General features: G+C 43.7%; 3 protein-coding genes across 3 annotated transcripts in view; 2 read left to right on the top strand and 1 right to left on the bottom strand.

Moving 5' to 3' along the window:
• cacna1ha (calcium channel, voltage-dependent, T type, alpha 1H subunit a) overlaps positions 1-8,662 on the top strand; it is a 102,503-nt gene extending 93,841 nt beyond the window's left edge. Inside the window, exons 29-35 of the mRNA XM_048244965.1 lie at positions 370-440; positions 850-928; positions 1,911-2,032; positions 3,132-3,437; positions 5,444-5,612; positions 5,936-6,081; positions 6,360-8,662. Of these exons, the coding sequence (XP_048100922.1) occupies positions 370-440; positions 850-928; positions 1,911-2,032; positions 3,132-3,437; positions 5,444-5,612; positions 5,936-6,081; positions 6,360-7,490 (2,024 nt within the window). The 3' untranslated portion in view covers positions 7,491-8,662. The remainder of the gene's footprint in view (positions 1-369; positions 441-849; positions 929-1,910; positions 2,033-3,131; positions 3,438-5,443; positions 5,613-5,935; positions 6,082-6,359) is intronic.
• A 4,951-nt stretch (positions 8,663-13,613) lies between these two features.
• On the top strand, positions 13,614-16,105 carry ccdc97 (coiled-coil domain containing 97). The gene is made up of 4 exons (XM_048245679.1): positions 13,614-14,391; positions 14,690-14,938; positions 15,237-15,363; positions 15,809-16,105. The coding sequence occupies exons 1-4, from the start codon at positions 13,893-13,895 to the stop codon at positions 15,930-15,932; spliced, it is 999 nt and encodes a 332-aa protein (XP_048101636.1). The 5' UTR covers positions 13,614-13,892; the 3' UTR covers positions 15,933-16,105.
• Positions 16,106-16,696: 591 nt separating this feature from the next.
• Positions 16,697-23,784, bottom strand: part of llgl1 (LLGL scribble cell polarity complex component 1) — a 36,456-nt gene continuing 29,368 nt past the window's right edge. The window contains exons 17-23 of the mRNA XM_048245677.1: positions 22,609-22,892; positions 21,726-21,990; positions 21,401-21,515; positions 20,611-20,696; positions 19,891-20,014; positions 19,667-19,780; positions 16,697-18,373 (exon numbers count right to left, since the gene is read on the bottom strand). Of these exons, the coding sequence (XP_048101634.1) occupies positions 19,702-19,780; positions 19,891-20,014; positions 20,611-20,696; positions 21,401-21,515; positions 21,726-21,990; positions 22,609-22,892 (953 nt within the window). The 3' untranslated portion in view covers positions 16,697-18,373; positions 19,667-19,701. The remainder of the gene's footprint in view (positions 18,374-19,666; positions 19,781-19,890; positions 20,015-20,610; positions 20,697-21,400; positions 21,516-21,725; positions 21,991-22,608; positions 22,893-23,784) is intronic.

Below are 23,784 nucleotides of genomic sequence, written 5' to 3'. Positions count from 1 at the left end.
TCCTTTTTCTTTGCATCTTCCGTCAAGGGTTTTCGCTGCTTCTACGTCGGCTCTGCCATTATACACATGTTTGCAACAATCTCTAGCGTTTCGTTAGCCTGCCTCTGTGCTGTAAACTGATCCTGCTTCGGTCGGCGGGTAGGATACACCGAACTTGCAAATAGAATATTCTTCCTACAGGCAGTAGGGGCAGGCAAGAGAGCCTTCATTCGCCCCGTAATGAGTCATTTAACCATATACCGACTTACGAAGATGATTAATTAACACGAAAACGTTGCCTGGTGTCCCTTTAAGAGTGGGCAGACTGAGACTGATATGATGAAATGGTGCTCAAATGTGACCCATTGTTCTGGACTTGTGTTCCCACAGTGCTGAAGTTGTTAAAGATGGCCACAGGCATGCGGGCTCTGCTGGATACTGTGATGCAGGCTTTACCTCAGGTATATCCACCTGTGTATGTGTGTGTGTGTGTGTGTGTGTGTGTGTGTGTGTGTCTTAATTTAAACCCATACATGCTACATGCTACATGCTATAAGATCTAGGTCTAGATCCATTGTATCTGTATGAGCAAGAATGCTTTGTTGTGTGTGTGTTAGAGAGAGGGAGAGAGAGAGATAGAGGAGAGAGAGAGAAAGAAATATGATAATGTATCTTTTATTATCAGCTTTCCTTGATTATTATTCTGTACACCTCAGTGCATCTATGTGTCTATGTCTATGTGTGCATGTGTATGTGTGTGTGTGTGTGTGTGTGTGTGTGTGTGTGTGTGTAGTGTGTACTTGCACATCCTCATGATTGATAGCTCAATATACTAACTAACTCCTTTCTCTCTCTCTCTTATTCTCGTAGGTGGGGAATCTGGGCTTGCTGTTCATGCTGCTCTTCTTCATTTATGCGGCGCTCGGAGTGGAGCTGTTCGGGAAACTGGGTCAGTTCCGCACTCCCATCCCGCCCCATCCTCCCCACCTCCCCTTTCCCCCTGATCACGCACACTCAGCCCAGCGCTGCTCAGTGCTTTTCCTAGCAGCAGTGGCTCAGTTCTCTTATTTCCCCTGGTTTAAAGCAGGGAGATGGTGTTGCCATCTTGAACTTGCTGGAGCTCAAAGGCCAGTTGTTTCAGATAGACACAAGCCACTGCAAGCAGAGCAACGCTTTCTCTTCTCTCCTCTCCTCTCCTCTCCTCTCCTCTCCTCTCCTCTCCTCTCCTCTCCTCTCCTCTCCTCTCCTCTCCTCTCCTCTTCTCTTCTCTCAGCAGCCATTGCAGCTTTTCAGAGGAAGGAAGCAAAGAAAGAGCTCAGGCAATCATCTGGAGAATTGACCAAGTGTATCCCCACTGATAGAGGCTTTCTCTCTCTCTGTGTGTGTGTGTGTGTGTGTGTGTGTGAGAAAGAGAGAGATAGAGAGAGAAATAGAGAGAGAGTGTGTGTTGTGTGTGAGAGAGAGAGAAGAAAAGAGAGAGAGGAAAAGAAAGCAGAGAGGGATGAATTGTATGTGTGTGTGTGTGTGTGTGTGTGTGTGTGTGTGTGTGTGTGGCCACCCCTGAGGCTTGATCAGGCTCCTCTGTGTGTAGGCTACTCTCTATCCCTCCTTTAAGGCTTGGCACCATCGGTTGAAATGACAGGATTAAGCTTCTGTTTCTGAAGGGCAGGCTAACTTTGATTAATCCCTTGATTCTCTACCCAGAACCAGAATCAATGCTAATCACCATGATTCTCATCACCAAGCATCCAGCCCCACTCCTGCTTACACTCTCCTCTGTTGTGGAGAATTAAATGCTTGTTTTGTGGCATTTGATGCCTGTCTCCTTATTCAATAATGATGCTGACGTGATGAGCATCCGATCCATTCGACTGCAGTTGAATGACTAATTGTTTTCACAAGGCGTTTCATTATGATGCTTTATGTTCCAGAATGCACCGATGAGAACCCGTGCGAAGGCCTGAGCAGACACGCCACGTTCGACAACTTTGGCATGGCCTTCCTGACTCTCTTCAGGGTGTCCACGGGGGACAATTGGAATGGCATCATGAAGGTAATTCTGCTCCTGCCCGAAGACAAATTTGTGTTTTGAACTTTATTTTAATGCCTAAAGAATTCATGATGGTCTATATGCATGCATTTATACAAATCATATGAGTGTTTCTCAGGAGGATTTAAATGCATTATTTGGTTTTAGGTCATGCCTTTATGTACATTTCACTTAGTTTATGGCTATTACAATATCAGATTTTCAGTACACGATTATTGCGGCAAAAAGAATATACAATAATTATATTATTGCGATATCTGTTGAAGTTTTGAACAAAATGATAATTATAATGCAGGCAGTCACCATGTACTGTTGGTGTGGAAAAAAACTAAAACAATTGCATCTACCTAGCTGGAGTTGCAGGAGCCGACAGCTAGAGCTGCCAGGCAGCTACAGTGTTGCACTCTGGGTGCATATTCATGAGCCTCCATATTCATGCCCCCAGAGTGTAACATTGTAGCTGTGTTTTGTTGGTACTGACAGTACTTGGTGATCTCAAGAAACAGAGATCTATGTAAAAAATGTTCCTTTAACGGACAGGGAAAATGCAACCAGATGAATGGATTATTTACAATATCATCATATTTGTATTATTATATGAACACAATATCAGTTATTGCTTTCTTGAAATATTCAGACACCCCTACCAAACTGTCTGTACTGACACTTAGGACCATTTTCTGTACATGGATTAAAACTAGTTCTGGACTACAGGGCAATTCCACGCAAAAAACTGTCACATCCATAACGGCAACTAAATACCATGGCATTGTGTTGCCGTTATGGATGTGACAGTTTTGCGCGGAATTCGGCTTAATCTGGGTAATGGAAACTGACCTTGACTGTCCGTAGATGTCCTGACCTCTCATCCTTACTGACCGTTTCTTGGTGTTTTATGTCCACAACGTTGTCTTCAAGGCAGCGCTGCCTGGAAGGCGCTATGGTTAGTCATGGGTTAATGTTAGGGTTAGGGTTATGTTTAGGTTTAGGATAAGGTGCCTTTAAGTCGACGGTGGCAGCGCTGCCTGGAAGACGATATTGGGGGCACAAAACACCATCGAGCTTACTGACCCGTGCCTCTCTCTGTTCGTCCGCTGGGCAGGACACTCTAAGGGAGTGCACAAAAGAGGACAAGCACTGCCTGAGCTACCTGTCCTGGGTGTCGCCCATCTACTTTGTGACATTCGTGCTGATGGCCCAGTTCGTACTGGTCAACGTGGTGGTGGCCGTGCTCATGAAGCACCTGGAGGAGAGCAACAAGGAGGCGAAGGAGGAAGCCAGGATGGACGCCGAGATCGAGGAGGAGATGGAGATGGAGCGGCGCCTGAGTCACGTGTCCACCACCAGCTTCATGGGCGGCGACGGCAGGGGCATTTACGTGGGGCCCACGCCCGACTCACCTGGGCAGGTAACCACCCTTGCAAAATCTGTCAGCACAGATGAAGTGATATGTAATTCAGTGTGTATGTGCAGGGAAAGCTTCAGGTTTGTTCTAACTGCAATGTATTCACTTGTAGTCTTGCTAATAGAAGCCTATATTATTACGCTAATTAGAGAGCGTAAAATGAAAAATCATGCTTAGTAAACAAAATACTCATAATCAACAACCCACGCCCCACATGACCTCAGGATAACTAGGTCCCAGAAATCACGTTCTGATGAATTTGCCTACACCGATCTTATAAAAGCAAATGTGGACATCTTCCAGATACAAGCGCTGTGAATGACTATGATAATGATAATGATAATGATCAGGTTCAGTGGGTCCTTTTCCCATACCTCTACTCATTGTGCCTGAACTATTCATTTCCTTCACTCTTGGTTTCAATATGCAAGCTTCACAATTTGGGGATGGTGGCCCCTTGGCCCCAACCATCATCTTAATTATGTATAGTGCCATCGCAGAACAATGCAAAAAAGCTGTAGCCAGGTATGAACTAGCTGTGTGTGTTGTGTGTTTGTTTTGTCCAGATTTGAATCAGGCAATCGGCCTATTGCATTTAGATCCAATAACAGTATGCAGCTCATGGGCTCAGCACAACTAGACCCCAGGGGTCACGTTCTGGTGATAAATGTGTCTACAGTGATCTTGTAAAAGCAAATGTGGACATCTTCCAGACACATTTTATCAATCATGCATAAGCCAATATCGGTTGATTACGTGCCTGTCGGCCAGCTGTGTGTGGCTATTAGGCAGGCTTGGACGCTAGTAGCCACAACACTCCCCGGGGGATAAGCTTGCCCTCCTCAACACACTCCACACAAGCACACACACTCCCCTGTCCGAGATTCTGCTTGCGTGTCGCAGTATCAAATTACAAGGTCTTGGCAAAAGAGTCAAAAGTCTCGGAGGTGCTGCTCGGGGTTTGAAGTTTTCCGATTCAATTTGGGTTAGCAGATATTATGAAGATCAAAGTGCGGTGCAAATTATCCGAGCCTCGCGGTGTGCCGTAGCACTCCTTCGTGCTTATGCAAGTCCAAGTCCATCCCGCAAGGGCTGCGCAGTCATTAAAACAGGCCCTCTGCATCAGCTTGAAATTAATTGAGAGTAGGGGTTCTCATCATAACACATTATGCTGGACATGTGCTTGCACAGTAGAAGTAAACAAAGAAGCCCCCCTACCACACACAAACACACACACACACACACACACACACACACACTCTGTGATACATGATGGGTCTGTGTTTGACTGCGCACATCTGGTTGTAGAGAGCATTAATAGACCTCATATGTGACAGCACGCTGTCTCTCGTAAGTAGGACACCGATTACGGCGCCGTTTCCTGTGCAGGCGGTGTTTATTGGGAGCACTGTCGGCCTCGCCACACTCCAGACAAAGGAGAAATTGTGCTGTGTGTGCGTGTGTGTGCGTGCGTGTGTGTGTGTGCGCATGTGCGTGTGTGTGTGCGTGTGTGTGTGTGTGTGCTGCAGCACTGCTCTGTGAATCAGGTCCTCTGGCAGCGAGGCTCGTTGCTTTGTCAGTTTTACTGAGCCAACGAATGAGTCTGCCGCATTGAACCCGTTTGTATCAGAGAGAGCATGTGAGTGTGTGGGGGATTTGGGTGTAGGTGTGTAGGTTTAGGTGTTTCTTTTCCTTTGTGTGTGTGTGAGTGAGTGTGTGTGTGAGAGAGAGAGAGAGAGAGAGAGAGAGAGAGTGTATAGGAGTGTAGGTTTAGGTGTTTCTTTTCCTTTGTGTGTGTGTGTGTGTGTGTGAGTGAGTGTGTGAGAGATTGAGAGAGAGAGAGAGAGAGAGAGAGAGAGAGAGAGATTGAGAGTTTGAGTGTGAGTGTATAGGAGTGTAGGTTTAGGTGTTTCTTTCCCTTTGTGTGAGTGTGTGTGTGTGTGTGTGTCTGTCTGTGCACCTGGGGAATAAATGAGTAAACAGAGCACTTCTTCCACTCTGCTTTGCAGGATGAAGTGTTGCAAAGTGCAGAAGAAAATCCACTGTCTCTGCGGAAACTGTCTGTGGCCAGAATGCACTCCCTGACTAACGACAGCTACATGTTCCGCCCCGTGAGGCCAGCCAGTGCTCCATACCCGACCCAGGGGAACGAGCCTGGCCACGGCTACGTCCACTCAGGTACACTTTCACACAGGGGAATAGCCAGGAGAGAGACAATGTAACAGCCTCTTCAGAGTTCCCCCAAGCAGACATTTTTATCCAGAGCGTTTTACTAAAATCGATTTATTTGCAGTAAGTACTCTGAACCAGTAGCAAGCTGATACTTGTTTCTTTCTACAGAAACAGCATAACATTGGTTACTACAAGGCAATACGAGATTTCCAATAAACAACAACAACAACAACAAAACAAAACAATACAAAAACGCCTTTGTAAAGGTAATAAATCAAACTGGAGTGCTACCACTGACTCAGTGCTTATGTCCCTGTGTGTGTGTCCAGGCTCCGTTACGTCGGTCCACTCCCAGCCATGTGAGGGCCACTCCTTGCTCCAGGTGCCAGGCATCACCCCACTGACCCAGCTTTCCAAGGGCCTGCCCAGGATCCCCCCACCCAAGCCCTCCCCCTTCAAGTCTCTGCGCAGACAGGTGCAAGGATGTTCACACCTGTTTTTCCTTTTTTTTCTTCTTTTACATTTTTTGTTCATTTGGTGGAGGCATTTTTCCAAAGCGACTTCCAGCAATAGAATAACATTTAAGCTATTAACATTTAGCATTTTATTAGCATGTTAACAATTAAGCTTATTTTTGCTTTCCTGCTTCCGACTTTAGTGTTCTGTTTGTTTTCTGTATGTTGCTATAGTTACATGGAAACTGCTTATTACACTGACATTTGCATGTTTTACATGTTTATTTTTTCCTCCTAGGAGGCCATTAAGCATGACTCTATTGAGGTGCAGAGCAGCGAGGCCAGAGAGAGCCTGGAGAGACAGGGCTCCGCCGGACCGTACGACCTCCCGGTGCCGCACGTGCCCAACCCGAGCAACAGCAGCCCGCAGGCCTCGCCACTGCTGCCGCCACGCTCGCGCTCGCCCACCGTGCGCACCCTGCAGGACCCGTACGGCCAGCGCAGTGTCCAGCGGTCGCACCAGCACCCGCACGCGCCCAGCCTGGCCAGCAGCAACACCAGCACCAGCACCAGCCCCAGCGGCTCCATGTTCGACTCGACCGACCCCACCGACGAGGAGGTGCGCTACATCAACAGCGGCGCCAAGCTGTGGTCGGCGGGCGGAGGAGCGGCGGCGGTTGTGGCGCCAGGGGGGGCCGAGGAGGCGCGCAGCCACTCGCTCTCGCCCTACGCCTCTGCCCCCGTGGGCTCCTCCCTCCAGCTGGCCAAGAACTGTGGCAGCGCGGCCAGCTTGGCGGCCCACAGGGACAAGGAGCTGAAGAAGTTCTTCAGCGTGGACACCAAAGGCTTCCTGGACAAGCCGCCGCCATGCGGCGTCGCCGCCGTCGGCGGGGACGACTTGCGACGCCACTCCATCGAGTTCTGCCCCTCGATGGAAGACGCCGACGAGGTGTTCGACCAGGCGCTGGCGGAGATCCGGCACCCGCCCATGCGTGGCCAGTCCCTCCACATCCCCCGGAAGAAAAAGACGAGTCCCCCCTGCATCTCTGTGGAGGCCCTCCCGGAGGCCGAAGCCAGCCCTGCGCCGCGTAAGGCCAGCGCGTCTAAGAGCAGCACGCTGTTGCGCAGACGGACGGCCTCGAGCGAACAGACGCAACTGCAGACGCAACGCGACTCCGTGGATCTTCTGGAGCATCAGGTGCTTCAAAACCAGCCTCTCCTGAGCAGACAGGACAAGCTCCAGGCCCTCGGTGGGGGTGGTGGTGGTGGCGAGTACCAGGCCCTGCCGCAGATCATGTTTGATCAGACCGACCTTACAGACATGGACATGGGCACAGACGGCCTGTCAAGCCCCCTGCTGGACACCAACCCACTTCCGCATCCCTCTCCATTTGAGGAGTCCACTGATTTTGACAGGACAGCTCTGTGACGAAAAGAATAAAAAAAAACGTACAAACAAACGAGGGTGCCAGCCAAATGTTTTTTTTTTGTCTGACGTGTCACTCAATGCACATTCTTCGATGAGAGGTCGCCGCACGGCCAGACATTGACCTTTCGGTTTCAGTAGCCAAAGTTCAAAAACTTTGTTGCATTGTTTGTCCCAGGCGTGACATCGGTCATCCTAAAGCCAGCCAGGAAAGGTGGCCGCATTGCTTAGGTTCAGCTCTTGCCCTGACCCTGACACAAGCGTGCGGTGGTACAAGGTGTTGGACATGGGTTATGCAATTTCAGGTTTCCGTCTGGAACTCTGACATTTATGTTAGTCCTGACCTCAATCACATTGATCTGAGCGCTGGATACCTGTCAAGTTTCATTTACACACTGTTGCGTCTTAAGGCCTTTGCACACTAAAATCCCCAAATTTTGGTCACTAAATACAGAAGGCTGGAGTAGGAAACCTCGTTCACTAACCTGTGTTTGATTTTTATTTTTGTTTAAAGATGTAAACATGATTGACACAATATGGCCTTGTATTTTTTTTTTTCATTCGTGTGACAATTTCGGACAAAAAATATGTGTGCAAAGGCCTTCATTCACATTTGCCCACTTTTGTCATGGACCTGGCTACATCCTTTCTTTCCTGTTAAAGGCAGAGTATAGAAGAAGAATACTAGTAAGAGCTGTACACATTCAGTACTGTACATCCTACAGTCTAAATAGAAGAAATATTGTATCAATGATGAAAATAGCTCTATTCATATCCACATATTTTTATAGAGATCTATAATGTTTTTTGCACATATCGATTTGAATTTCAAGTTGGATGTTCTTTTTGTTGTCCTCCTGTGAATGTACATTTCTTTTTTAAGAAAGTCAAATAGCAGTGGGATTGATTCCAGGCAATTTAGACCTACTGATATTGAAATACTTTTTATTTTTTTATTGGGAGGTGGGGGTAACGACAATGTCAGTGTAGATCCGACGAAAACCAAACTACAACCAACAATCTGTAGCCTGAGTGCAATATACTGTGTGTGTTTATGTTAGTCTGCCCTGTTAGGTTGCTTGTGTTTTACCACCATAACCACAGACAGACACACACACACACACACACACACACACACACACACACACACATATATATATATATATATATATATATATACACACATACACACATACACATAAATATATATATATATATATATATATATATATATATATATATATATATATATATATATAGACAGACCACACACACACACATGCCTGCACGTGCACCCACACATACACACATACGTCCATTGGTTTGCGTGTCACGGACACAGCCCTTTGCCATATGCTCAGGTTCATCTCAAAGTGGAATGAAAGACATCCACGTCTCACTGTATTCATTCACTCATTATGGTATTTCCAAAGGAGTTCTTGTGACTCATGCAACACTCTCCTGGGGCATGCATGCGAAGGACAAACTTAAAAACTAAACAAATGTTGTGATAACTTTGCAAGATTCATTTTGTCCTCTTTCTCCTTACGATGTTTTATAACTTTGTACCCTGTAAAATAACAGGAAGAAGCTGTTGTATTTATTGAAAAAGGATGATTGGTTTAAAAATCGATTGAAGCTTTTGGTGACAAGCTGACTGTCACAAGTCTGTCCTATTAGACCTTTCAGGTTTTGGATTGGTCGTTAGGTTTGTGTCTTTCCTCAGCTTCAAGCAAGTTGTTTTTTTTCCACCAGTTTGGGTGGTGTGTATATTAGCTCGGGTGAATGAGAGAGGTGGGCTTCATTTGTGTATAGCTTAACCATGCAATTACTTTTGATATTGATTTCCGCTCATGAGTGCAGGGAAGTCGCACATTGATTTTTTTAATCATTTCTCCGTAAATTACCCTTCACCTCAGCTGTCAGTAGTGAGAAACCACAATGCATTTACTCATCACTCAATCAAACCCAGTTTGCTAGTTCAAATAGTCAATGCAGCTCATGAACTGTAGTCATATATTCATACCCTACAATTTTTGAATCCTCAAAAAAATGAAGTTTAAAAAAAATGCATGCTCTATGAAAATGTCTAAAAAAAAATAAAAAACAGCTGGATGTTTTTTGAGGTTTTTTGATATTGCAATTTGCAAATGTTCTCATTTGTAGAATTGACTACCTAATTGCACTGGGCTGTGATGACTAGATATTCCTCTTTGTAGTACTGAAACCCACTTATTTATTGTCTTATACAATAGTTTATGGTAATCAATATTTACAAAAGGGGGAGACAGTCATTGAAAAAAAAAACATGGTTGGTTCAACTGTGTTTGCCATAAGGGATACCAAATCTATTGATCAGATGATTGACTCTTAGCAGCCTAAACTAAAAGTGTAATTCCCTTCACTTGTGACAATCCAACCCGAAGAGGAAGGTATCCTTTGGGAAAAACACAGGTGAGCCCAACCAGGTTTTTTGTGGTTTATTTCCTAGAAGCAGGGATGGATTTTTAGATGAAATTTGAAATTTGCAGGGGTGAGGAACGTGAAGTGTTTTAACTCTCACTTTTTTGGGCTTTATGATACTACAGCTGTTTTTGGACTCCGAGTTTTACCCTTGAGCAGCCTGGTGTCCTTAACCCTTGAATATACGTATAATCAGCATTTCCCTAAGCATTTTATAGAAGAAGATGTGTTCTTTTTCTTGTTGTCAAGCGAACTGTCTGCAATAATTTCATTTTGATGAATACAGACCAGATGATGCAGTACTGGGGTGGTATTTGAAAGGTTCTACAATGGTATTTTTTACATTGTATTGTCACTTTTATTGTGTAATGAAATATTGACCTGAAAGATATACCCTGTCAACTGAAGAGAAATAATTTTATTGGAAAAAGTATCTGTGTCCATAGTCTTTCTTTCTCCTTTCTATAACTACTACTATGTTATTGCTGGTACATGGGCACTCACAACTCAAAACTGATTGCAAAAGAACGTTTGGGGGAGAAAATACAGAATAAAACAGTTGGAATAATTGCATCCATATTATTTTAGGACCCTCAAACCGTGCCCTGGTGTTTATTTTCCCCAAAATTACTACAAACGTAATTTGGCATTATGTTTCTTTAAAAAATCATTGTTGTGAATGAGATTTTGAGGAGGGTCAAATGTAGCCTGCTGTAAAAATAAAAAAGAATGTGATAATCTGCAAATCTCGTAAACTCATATTTAACAACAAAAAGGACATAGACAACATATAAAATGTTGAAAATAACAAATTTGACTATTTCATGGAAAATATATGTCCATTTTGAATTTGATGCTATAGGGCAGCCGTGGCCTACTGGTTAGCACTCTGGACTTGTAACTCGAGTGTTGCCGGTTCGAGCCCTGACCAGTGGGCCATGGCTGAAGTGCCCTTGAGCAAGGCACCTAACCCTTCACTGCTCCCCGAGCGCCGCTGTTGTAGCAGGCAGCTCACTGTGCCGGGATTAGTGTGTGCTTCAGTTCACTGTGTGCTATGTGTGTTTCACTAATTCATGTTTTGGGTTAAATGCAGAGACCAAATCTCCCTCACGGGATCAAAAGAGTATATATACTTGTACTTATACTTATAGCAACACGTTTCAAGACGGGGGTAACAAAATACTTGAAAAAGTTGTGTAAAGATAAAGACGACAAACGGAGGAGTATACCACAACTAGCCTAATTAGGGTAACTGGCAGCATGATTGGGCACAAAAAGAGCATCACAGAGAGACATATTTTCTCAGAATTAAAGATGTGGAGGCATTCATCACTCTGGGTAAACCTGTGGGGGCAAATGATGAAACAATACAGTGCATCCGAAAAGTATTCAGACCCTTTCAGGTTTAGTTATAAATTTTGTTATATTTCAGACTCATCTTGAAATGGCTTCAATTTGGGTTTTTTTTCTCATCAATCTACACACAATACTCCAACACTCCACAAAAAAACAGGTGTTTGGAGTGTTTTGGCCATTATTAGGACAGGTAGACATCTCTTTATATAAGGTCTCACAGTTGATGGTGTATGTCAGAGTGAAAACCAAGCCACAAGGTCGAGACAATTGTCCGTAGACCTGCGCAACAGGGTTGTGTGAAGACAAATCTGGTCAAGGATACAAAAAAAAAATCTGCAGCATTGAAAGTGCCCAAGAGCACGGTAGCCTCCATTATTCTCAACTGAAAAAAATTTAGAACAACTAACAGTCTTCCTAGATCTGGCCGCTCAGCCAAATTGTAATCCAGGACAAAGGTCAGATAGGTAACAAGGACCCAATGGTCACTATGAATGAGATTCAGAGTTCTTTTGAGAAGATGAGAGAAGCATAAAGAAGGACAAACATCAGCAAGAATAATGCTTCTTAACATGAAATTGCGAAGAATTTGGGGATTTGATCCTCTACAGTAAATAATATTATTAAAATATTCAGAGAATCCAGAGAAAATGCAAACAAGGGACAGAGCTGAAAAACAATATTGGATGGCTGTGGTTTTTTGGACCTCAGATGGCAGCAGACCTGATCTGTAAAGAAAATCAATTCATTTGAAAAGGACTGTGGTAAAGTGGAAAACGGTCCTGTGGTTAGACCAATCAAAATTTGCAATTCTTTTTGGAAATCATGGACTCCTCTGGGCTAAAGAGAAGAGGGACTACTATCCAACTTATCCAACTTGTTATAGTGCTTAGTTCAATACCCAGCATACCCAGCATCTATGATGGTGTGGAGATGCATACTGCCAATTTTGAATGATGTACACACAGGTTTTGAGCAACATATACTGCTATTCAGACAATGTCTTTTTCAGTGAAGACCTTGAATAATACAGGAAAGCGATGCTAGAATTAATTCTGCACATTTAAACAGTATGGCTCCATAGAAGAAGAGTGCAGATTCTAAAATGGCCTGTCTGCTGTCCAGACCTGTCAAATTGGGTGCATCGGAATGAAAAACATAATTAAGAAGACCCCAGACTGTTGAGCAGCTGAAATCCTATATCGGTCAAGAGTGAGACAACATTTCTTTCTCAAAACTCTAGCAGCTGGAGGTGAAGCAGCACAGTCCCTGTCCCAACTTTTTTAAAAACATGTTGCTGTCATAATATTAAAAATATAAAAATATAAAAATGTTTTCCATGAAACAGTCAAATTTGTTATTTTCAACATTTGATATGCCGTCTATGTGCTTTTTGCAGCTTAATATGGGTTTACAGGATTTGTAGATTATCAGCAATGTCCCAACTTTTTCTGATTTGGGGTTGTATGACTAAGTAGGCCTAGGCCTATATGCTGCCTGATTTTCTCTATGCAAACCTGGCATAGCTAAGTGACTTCACAAGCATGTCCTGCCTTTTAACAAATTAAATAATCACCAAAAGCAAACAATCAAGGTTCAAATGAAAAGTAATATATCGTCATTCCAAAAGTGCACAAAATATTTGGTTCACTAATAATAACTGGTTTAACTATTTTATAAGCTGTGACTGCACAGATGTCTGATAAACAGATGTTTTGTGAGGTAAGACTAAACTGCAGACAATTACCCTATGTATTATATACATAATTATATATAGCACTAATATAGCATAGGATATAGGCTATATATAAAGATGGTAAATTTGAACAAATACAAAATGCAAAGACAACCATGACTTAAACAATACTGCCACTTGCTGGTAGACTATAACACATCCTGCCTCTAGGCTTTTGCCAAGACAAAATAATACAAATTTGTCCTCTGAAATAAACACCAAGTGTAGCCTACACGATCACATTAGCAAAGAGAAAATTAGTTAATCTATTATTATTATTATTATTATTATTATTATTATTATTAGCCTATTATATTTTTAAAAAGAAAAGAGAAACGAAGTCGTGCCATCAGCCATCATTGTTCAGCGTTGGTTGATGTCGGAAGAAGCCGTGTAATAAGTTATAGTGATCTTTCCAACATTGAAGGATGTCAATGTAGGGCTATTTCTCGTATTTCGTATATTCTAGTCTACTTTAATATCGCAAGCTGTGTATGCGCATTTTATTTATTGGTTTGTTGCGGCGACGACGGGGATCCCGCGGAACTTAAAATCGTTGGAACTGAACTTATGGGGACATAAACAAGGGCGTACCCAGCTGTTCTGAGGAGCAAACGCACCAGCACTCACTTCTCCCTCCGGACAAATGCATGTTTGCTTTCTGAAATGGTCCATGTGATGTTTTTCTATAAACTTTGAAGTCTGAGTGTTTGAGAGGAAAGAAATTGTTAGCACAAAAAGAAGCAGTAATGCGAGCTGTCGGTATATCGAAGAGCGAGCTGTCTGGCTGATTTTGTCTGCTAGCGTAGCTAAAGGTAGCATAACATTAACGTTAACGTCATAATCTAGTAACTATGTGGGGAGAAATTGAACCAGAATCAAGTTCTTTAGCTGCCGAGAAAAGTAGTGGTGAGTCTGGACTAACATTAGATCAAAGTAGCACTTGCTCTCGTTCTGATTCAAAAGGGTCGAGTAGTGGGAATGAAGGCTGCCCATCACCTAACAAGGCACAAAGTCCTGCAAAGTGCGAACATCCCACATGTTTCAGTGACATGATAGAGGCTGTAGCAGTCAGTGGCAGTCCGGTGAAAAGCCAGCAGATCGGGGACCCTGACCTGACACTGGAGGAGAGAGGACAGATCTTGCTGGAGCTATATGAAACCAAGCCCTTGGTTTTCCTGGAGCGCTACCAGGCACATCTGAAACCAGAACACCTGGACGCCTTCTCTCACGTCAGCGGCGACTTCAGGGCTCAGCACTACTTCAAAGAGGTGCAGAGGCGTGCAGGCAGTCAAACTAACAGGACTAGAGTTCGCAATCACCGGTATGCAGCTCTAAGGGCATTACAGAAAGGTATGTCATCCCAACAAACATTATCTTTTTTTATGTCATTTTAATTGTAGCCCAAAAGTAAACTTTAAAGGTCGTGTCACTTTATTTTATAGCACATTTAAAAACAGAGTTGGCCCATTTAGTGCTTCACAGTTGATGAGGTTGGACAGAACAAAACAAGACAAAAAGAAACATTTGAGAAAAACGTTCATTTTTGATGTTATTTTGTCACCTAATTTAATGTGAAACTGATTTATCAACCAGTTGGACAAGTCATTCATAAAACACTGTTGTGCATTTCTTCCTTTGTCAAATACAGAAGGTCAATATTTTAGCGAGGAGCAGATGCGCATTCGGGAACCGCTGCTGTATGAGCAGTATATCGGCCAGTATCTGAGTGAGGAGGAGATCTTTCAGCGCTCCCAGGATGCAATGCAGAGGGGACCCGGAGGCCTGGCCGACCTGCTCATCGACTCCTACCAGGAACGGGTCCTGCAGGGCCGTCTGCAAGAGCAGCAGGAGGAGGAGGACTGTGCACAGGAGGAAGATGATGAGGAGGAAGAGGATGGTGAGGAGATTTAAAGCAGCTGAAGCAAATGTGTGTGTGTGTGTGTGACAGAGAGAGAGAGAGTGTAGGGGCTTTGGTTTTAGTAAAAAGCCATTAGACTATTGACCCTTGTGTGTAATTTTTGTCTGTGCATTTTGTTCGACACAGAATGCAACTCCATATAGCATTCTTGAGGATGAAAGCCTAACCAAGAAAGTGTTTTTTGATGGTTATCTAGAAACTTAGAGAAAAAAAAACACTTTTTAGTCAGGAACAACAATAATATACAAAGTCACATTTAAATTTTGGTTCTTGACAGGACATGGCCGACATGGAGAGCAGGATTGGGAGCCTAACGCTCAGGAGAAGGCCCTCCTCAAGGAGGAGTTTGTCAGCCAGATGCAGCAACGCTTCCTGGATGGCAAAGACAAAGACTTCAACTACAGGCAGGTGTCTGCTTCACTTATGCAGGAGGTGGTGTTAGGGTTCCATTCTGTACATTGAGATTCTTTACGGCATCTCCAATTACCTATGAGAGAGGAGAGAGCACATTTGCCGTGATAGTTGAACTTTGGAATACTCTTCCAATGAACCTCAGAAAAACATGAACCCTAACTGCTTTTAAATACAGGTTTAGGACACACTTTGTCCGTCTACCATTTGGCAAATGCTGATCCTGAGGTTGGGTTTGGGAGGACAGTATTATTGTCATATCTTTTTCAACACTGCATGTATATTTGATTTATTTTCTTGTTTTATGTTATTTTGTGAAGCACTTTGGTCTTAAGTGTTCTATATAAATTAAATTGACTTACTAGAAAATTATTCATTTAACCAGATTTTATTTAATTTCACATTTCTCAGATTTAATTTTCATTTCACCCATTTCAGTGAGGTGGATGACAACCCAGATTATGACAACTTGGACATAGTGAGTCGGGATGCAGAGGATCGCTACTTTGATGATGATGATGACGACGAAGAGGATGAAGATGATACAGACATGATTCAATAATGAGCTGAAGTCGTTATGTGATCAGTGCATCAGATTCTAGTCTTCTGTCTGCCACTGCTGAGTCCTGATCATTAGTGTTCACAAAAATATATATAAAAGTAAACATTCAGAAATAAATATTTGTACATAAGTATCACTGTTGACTTTTTACTATTAAAACAAAACATAACAAATATACTGGTTTGTCTGTGTTCTTTGGAGAGCTCAAAGCTCAGCAGCATTCCCTAGCAGTAGTCCCCTGTTGCTTAGATAAAAGTGTCCGTATCACTAGCCTTTAAGCTTTCCATGGTTCATTCAGCAGTCACTAGATACTTATGAATAAATGGGTTGGATTATCTTTTCTTATTTAAGGTTTTAGCATGGTAATGATAATCACTATAGTTAATTGACAATTTCCCCTGGGGTGGTTAGGGCTTGTCAACTAAACTGGAAATATAAATCTAGTCCAAGTTTAGAGGCTGCTGAAAAAGCTGAAGGTTGTAGTGACCAACACATTTAACTTCCATATTAAGTTTTGTCTGAGAGCCCTCAGATCCTAGTCATTCCGAGGCCTGACTCACCGCTTGGAAGTGACCACTACTGACAAATGCTTTGCTCCAAATTAGATGTTTCAGTCTCAGTCTTCCGAGAAATAAAAACAACTCATGTTAACAAGATCAAAATGAACAAAAATCAGGACAGAAATAACACTCAGATACTTAAGTCACAGACATGAGACATTAAGGTCACAGCTTTACTGGATGACTAATAAAATGAGCCAGTAGTTTTAGAGAGTAAATACTTTATTAAACATTCAAGATTCTGTATTAGCATCACTAGGTCTCAAATTAAAACTCTACAAAAAAGAAACAAAATGGAATTTCACAGGATAGATATGCCATCTTACATGTGTAAATGTTAATTTTTATAAATCAAGGCCAAAATAAACATGTACACAACACAAAAGACTAATGAAACAGTTACATTAGTGAGGTCCCTTTCAACATTTCATGTAATCTTAGATAACAGAAATAATGAGATTTAGAATCCTTCATCTACCGGTTGTGACCATTTAAAAGCTTGTACCTCGCTGAACAATACAAGTCCCCATGATGGGTATCTTTACCATCTAGTGGTCAACTAGATACAGTTTCCACCCTTAAATGCCATAAAATCATTTAAACATTTCCTTTTTGTTATCCTAGAAGAAAACACTGATGTGGAATAGTTGTATCAAATAATAACAACAGTATAAAAGGTCAAAAGATTACCTATACAATGCAGCCTTTTCATTTTTACTACTCAAAATTTGACTGGGTCTAATCCATATAATCACGACAAACTCTCCTCTCTCAGGCAACAGACTTCTCTCCACAACACCGTGGAACTGATACCTTCATATTTGCCTTCAAAACAAACACAAACCCCCTTATAAAACCGTAGTGTTACAAATGCCTAGTTCTCTACATGCCAGTGATATATCTACAAAATATAAAATATCAATTTCATAAGCCATATAAAATAACGCTATAGGATATTGCATCATTCATTATTAGTTCCTTCATATGGTGTTAATACTGTGGCGTGAGGGAGGGGGGTGGGGGAGTACTTGAAAGAGGTGGACACAAGCATTACACCTCCAAATGCAGAGTTCACCTTACAAAACATGGGAGCAAAGTTTTCCTCCTCAATTCTAAGCACCACTCTCGCCTTCATCAACACATTTCACAGTTAACTGCCAGAATTATTTTACAATGGCAATATGGTAATATGAAAACATAAAAAAGAAAAAGAAAAGAACTCAACCATTTTGATCAAACCCACAGGGTCCATAACCACAGCCCTCTGATGGCTGTCCGAATGCGGTCAGACACCATCGCAGTTACCACAGAGATGAAAAAAAAAGAAAGAAAGAAAATCATCGGAGAGCTGTCTTATCAAGATGGCTGAGGGTAAACAATTCATTCAGGCCACAGTTCATTTCCTTGTGAAAGCACAGCATAGGGGGGAGCAGACAGGCTTGGGGGATCGCTGCTACACGGGAGGAAGGAATGTTCAAAAGCAAACAAGAATCAAATTCAGAATGGGTGGTCAGTGCAGGCCTCCTGACTAGTCGCCGTTACCTGGGCTTTTTAATCCTTGTGCAGTTATTGGTGTAGTCAGTCACGTCTCGACCAACTGTAACGTAGTGGTTTTTTAGTCTTTTTGCTTTAAGGGGAGATGAGATGGGGAAAGACAAGCTGGGGGGGGAAGTGGGGGAGAGGGGTGGTGGACAGTGTTTTGGCACGAGGGAGGGTGCGACATCCATCTGCATTCTCACGCTCCCTTGTAGACACGTATCTGGTGCAACTTCAGATTTGGAGTCTTTCGGGTTTTCTTTCCTTCTTTTTTCTTCAGACAAGCTCCAATTCAGAATATTGCTGGAAACTCCATCGAGGTCGGTCCCTCCCAAAAAATAATCCCTACAAAACAAGAGTCTTCATTAAATCTTAATTTGGGGCTTTATAACACAGATTACATCATTACAGGCGCCTGTCTGAAATTACACAAGAGTCAAGCTGACCTCAAAACGATGCTAATAAATGTGCAGGTAATTACAATATCAGGCCACCAGGGGGAACTCATCAGAAAATTACAGCCACAGAAGAAACAAAAAACCTCCAAGATTTCTCCATCCAGAGTTTAGATGTTCAGGCAAGCACACATGCACACGGTTGCACACATGCACACGGTTGCACACATGCACACGGTTGCACACACACACACACACACACACCAGAGATTTGTGATGAAAGACAGGGGCAGGTAGGAGAGTGGTGGTGAATAAAGGAAAGGTGAGGAGGCGGAACAGCAGACACAGATGCCCTTCTCTCACCCCACACGCCAAGACTGGAATGCTGGCCTTGTCAGGCGTCCGTTAGAAGTTATACAATCCACCTCCTCTGACAAGTACAACAGAGACGACTAGTGTGTGTGTGTGTGTGTGACAGAGAGACACCCTCACCTCTAAATGGAGCCTAGATTTTGTATTTTATAGTAAGGAAGTAGGAAAACAAAAAAACATAACCAAGAAAAAGAAGGAAGGAAAGGAAAATAAGAAAAACAACCTCTAATAGTCCTCCACACATTCTGCGTGAGAGAGAGAGAGAGCTGGCCCTCATAACAAAAACACCAACCTCCAACCTCCTCCACACACGCAAAACCAGCAAGCCACACACTAATGTCTACATTTTCACATGAATCACCCCGATTCCTCGGCTCCGAGGGAGTTTCCTGACCGAGTCATCACCATCTTTCTAAAATCTCACAGCCAAGCTTTGCCTGCACCTCAGCAGCCCCCTCCTCTCCTCCCATCCCCCAGCCCTGACGTCTGTCCACAGAGGAGCTAGCTTCCAGACTCTCACATCCAGACATACACCCACCTCAGAAGGAATCTTAATGGCTAAGGCTTGGCACTAACTGCTAAAGGCAGTACAGCTGTAGCAGACTGATGGTGATGGTAGACTATGTGAAATCATGGATCTTGACACACAAAATATATATTCATTCAAGCACTTTCAACAACTCATGGTATGTTTATGTCCATTTACAAAAACGTTGAAAGGCTTTGGTTTATGCTTCTCGAATTAAAAAAATAAAAAACTTCCAATGCTTCCGTAGGCCTGTGGGAGCCCTGAGAGAGCCAGCCATGGATGGCCAGACCAGCTCAGGCCGAGTGGCCTTCAGCTGGTCAGGTCTGGGGGTCTGAGACTCACCAAGGGCTTCCCTCCCTCCCTCCCTCCCTCGCCGCTCAGTTGATGAGGATTCCAGGAAGCCGGGCGTCCTCCTCGGTGATATTTCTCCGGTTGTTCTCGGCCTCGTCCACGGTCCTACGACAAGCATAAACAAGTTAAAAAAAAAAAAAAAAAAAAAACCTAGAAGAAAGCTTGCCAAGGTGAAACCAACCAATCGGGAGCCCTTAACTGAGAGGAGGCCTTACACAAGGAAGTCCTTCACATCCTCCACAGTGAGTTCTCCGGTGGTGTCGAGGGTGATGTCAGCACTGCTGTTGGGGGAATCCAACGTTGTCGAGTGTAGAGCATTCTGCAGTTCATCGACCATACCTGAAGGAGAGAGAGAGAGAGAGAGAGAGAGAGAGAGAGAGAGAGAGAGAGAGAGAGAGAGAGAGAGAGAGAGAGAGAGAGAGAGAGAGAGAGAGAGAGAGAGAGAGAGAGAGAGAGAGAGAGAGAGAGAGAGAGTGTGTGTGTATATATACATACATACATACACACACATGTAGGGTCACAAAAAAGCCAGTAAAAACATCACACTTCAACATCTACACTTTTCAAACTAGGCAATAACTCCCAAAACCATTGTAATTAAACAGTGGTCATTCTTCCTCTAAAAGTCACGAATGTATCTGTTACATAACTTACCACATCGACAGACACAATACATTACAACCCTAAATAGCCCATATTATTTGGTCAAATTTCCCATCATTAACCCAGAAAATAAATGATATCCAATTGCTGGTATTTTAAGAGGCTGTTTTATAGTAGTCTTAAAGCCATTTCCCTTGCCGTTTCTATGGTTACCACACGGGCAGCTTTCATTGATTAATGCACAAGATCACAAGAGAGCAGAGTGAAAGAAAAAAAAAAAGGAATGAAAGAAAAACGTTTTTTTTTCCCCTTCTTCATTCTGTGAGCTGTACCTTCGGCCTCTGCTACGGACTTGTGCTCTCCAGTGGTCTGCTTCTTATGAGTGCCGTTCGCGTGAGGTTGGGCTGTTGTGCTGTCACTGCAAATATCCCACAAATGACGAGCCACATTATTACCCAAAGAAGAAAGAAGTCGGAGAGAGTCATGGCTTTACACACCACTGTGGAGTACTGGTGGTTAAAAACCATAGGGTTAAGAGGGCCAAAAAGAGACCCAAAAAGAAATAACACAAGAAGCAGGGCAGATGTTCTTCATAACATTCAGAAACTGTCCAGAGTAAATTAAACCCTATTGCTACAGCACACACACATAATACCAGTGGCAACATCTTAATGAATATTACATTAATTTATTAAAATGATTTACCCTAACACAATTTACTTTGACATCAAAATATGGTCATATTTATTTATTATTTAATGAAAGACTTTGTAAATCAACTTTGGATGACATTAAAATGTTTCTGTAATTGCAGAGTCTATCCACAAACTCCTGCTATTCGTGAACAAACAGACCATTAGCTATCTAGCAAGCATAGTCATTCCGCTGCACTTGCTTCACTGTTCTAATAACATCATGCAATTAACTGACAGCCTGATAGTGAGCTATTATCCTTGAGTCTTTGGGAGAAATTGCATCAGGTTGCATCCAGTGGCATTAACGGTATAATTAGCCACACACATTTGAAGGCATTATGCCCCCCTCCCTCCTCCACCCAGCCAAGCCCACACTTGTGTAACTACAACTGGGTGTTGAGGCCGAGCGGACGGTCTAGTCCTTTACCTGTGGGCGGTGGGGTCGTGCGGTCGGTCCACCTCCACCTGACACAGAGGTTCCGTGATCACGCGTGCAGACAATGAGAAACGCTCATACTCCGAGGGCGAGATCAGGTAGAATCCTAAACACACACAGACAAAACTGTAATTTACATGCCTTGCAAACACTGCATGTTATGCATACATCTGCATGAAAAAAGGCCAGACCGTAAAGTATCACTTAATGCTTTTACAAATACGAGTACAGGTGCCAATTAGTGGCAGCACCAGTCCAAATGCAGTGAATGAAACACTAAATGTTATTGCTGTCGCAAGTGAGCAGCTCTCCTTACCCTGGCCGGTCTTGGTGAACACACAGGAGGCAATGCCGCTGATGTCCTCCTTGCGGATGCAGTCGTAGCGCACCTGCGGCCGTAACGCCGGCACGTTGAACACGTGGATGTCGCCCAGGTTGGTCAGGCACACCAGGCCATTCTCTGAGTAGTCGTCCGACGCTGTGCTGGCGAAGTTGGACAGCGCCACCTTCCTCACTCGGCATCCCTCGTGTGCGGTCAGCTTGAACTTGGTCTTGGCACTCACCTTGGGCAGCATGAACACCTGAAAGCCATTAGGCAGACACACAAAAACAAAACATGTGAACTGCAACTTTCAAACATTAAACATTGGACCAGCAGACAAATCCCTTCAATGTACTTCGTCATCGCTACTTTAAACTATAATTACTGATAAGTAAATAGCAATTAAACCTTTTCAAATAATAACACTGGGCCAAATTAAATAATAAAGGTTCCAGGTTTACAGACGCTGTAAATGAATACCAGCTGACAGGAATGCAACAGCTCATTTATGATATACGGACTGGAGAATGTCTGCTAACAACACGTTCTTTGGAAAGCCAATATTTACTTACACACACACACACAAATTTACACATCTGAAAAAGGAACACTGACTAACAGGGAGGCTACACCAGGCACATAACTGAAATGTTCCGCTCGCGTTGCGTCTGCTGCAACAATTAGCTTCCACTATAATCAATGGAACTGGCTACACCAGACGTGATCGTGGCGAGTACGTTTGGAAAACATTAAACCAGTCTTCTAAAATTATTTTTACACTATATGAACGGAGCATTTCAGTTGCAACCCGGTGTAGCCTGGGTGTTAGATTAACCTGCATTACCTTGGCCACTAAGGCCATGAGGGCTTTGCTCACCTTGAACTGTTCCTCTGAGGCGATAAGCACGGAGTGACTGCCCTGCATGTCCGGGGCCTTGGCCAGGTCCCTGGAGACCTCGTAGGGCTCGGGCAGTGGGTTCCCTCGGCCGTCCAGCACGGCGATGGAGACCACGGGCGCCCGGTGCATCAGCTGGATCTCCTTGCCCAGCAGGGCCTCCACGCTCTGCTCGGAGAAGCGCTCCTGCGGGGGAACGTCCAGCGCGTATGCGTACACTGAGCCCGAGTTGGTGCCAGCCCACATGGTCGGGCCATGATGGGTCCCTGTGGTAGGAAACACAAGGGGACAAATAAACTGTAGCTATAAGTCCCTTTGGATAAACGCGTCTGCCAAATGAATACATGTAAATGTAAATAAACAAACAGACAAAAAAAAAATAAAAAATTCAGAGAGTGTAGGTTCCAGGGCATCTATAAAAACGAAACACAAAATCTTCAAGCCTCAAGAGCCAAAAGGGGACTGAGAATTGTGAAAAATGAGCGTGCACGCACGCACGCACACGCACACACACACACACACACACACACACACACACACACACACACACACACACACACACACACACACACACACACACACACACACACACACACACACACACACACACACACACACACACACACACACACACACACACACACACACACACACACACACACACACTCTAAAATGGAATAAATAACACATGTTTGAGTAAACTCAAGCCAAGTCTTCTCCCTTCCCTGCATCTCTTTCTCTCACACACCCACACCTGTTATGCTCTGAGAACCTCATGTTGAACCTCATTCTTAGAAAACGCGCAGGACATCATTGTTTTTGCTCCAATTTCTACACTTGATTGGCTGCTGGACTCTAAATATTTAACCAGAAACCAGAGTACTGACATACAAGATCACACATTTAAGCACTGCAACTAACTCTCATATCCTACATAAACAGTATATCTGATTCGGTTTCACTTCCAACCTCTTACACACACACACACACACACACACACACACACACAGGAAGAGTGGATTGAGAGAGGAATGGACTGCTGAAGGACGGGAGTGACCGCTCCCAACCCCTCCATCTGTGAAGAGTGAGGCAGGCGGTCAGGCGGCTTTACGCAGCTCTGTGTAGCGGTGAGCTCCTCCAGCAGCACAGCCCCGAGGC

Source organism: Alosa alosa, chromosome 6 (assembly GCF_017589495.1).
Source record: "Alosa alosa isolate M-15738 ecotype Scorff River chromosome 6, AALO_Geno_1.1, whole genome shotgun sequence".
Taxonomy (NCBI): domain Eukaryota; kingdom Metazoa; phylum Chordata; class Actinopteri; order Clupeiformes; family Clupeidae; genus Alosa; species Alosa alosa.
This window is presented reverse-complemented; position numbering and strand designations above follow the sequence as displayed.

Coding starts and splice junctions, on each gene's coding strand:
- ccdc97 (XM_048245679.1), top strand. CDS start 13,893: ATGTGGGGAGAAATTGAACCAGAATCAAGTTCTTTAGCTGCCGAGAAA. Junction 14,392..14,689: donor TCTAAGGGCATTACAGAAAG/GTATGTCATCCC, acceptor TGTCAAATACAG/AAGGTCAATATTTTAGCGAG. Junction 15,364..15,808: donor GACAAAGACTTCAACTACAG/GCAGGTGTCTGC, acceptor CACCCATTTCAG/TGAGGTGGATGACAACCCAG.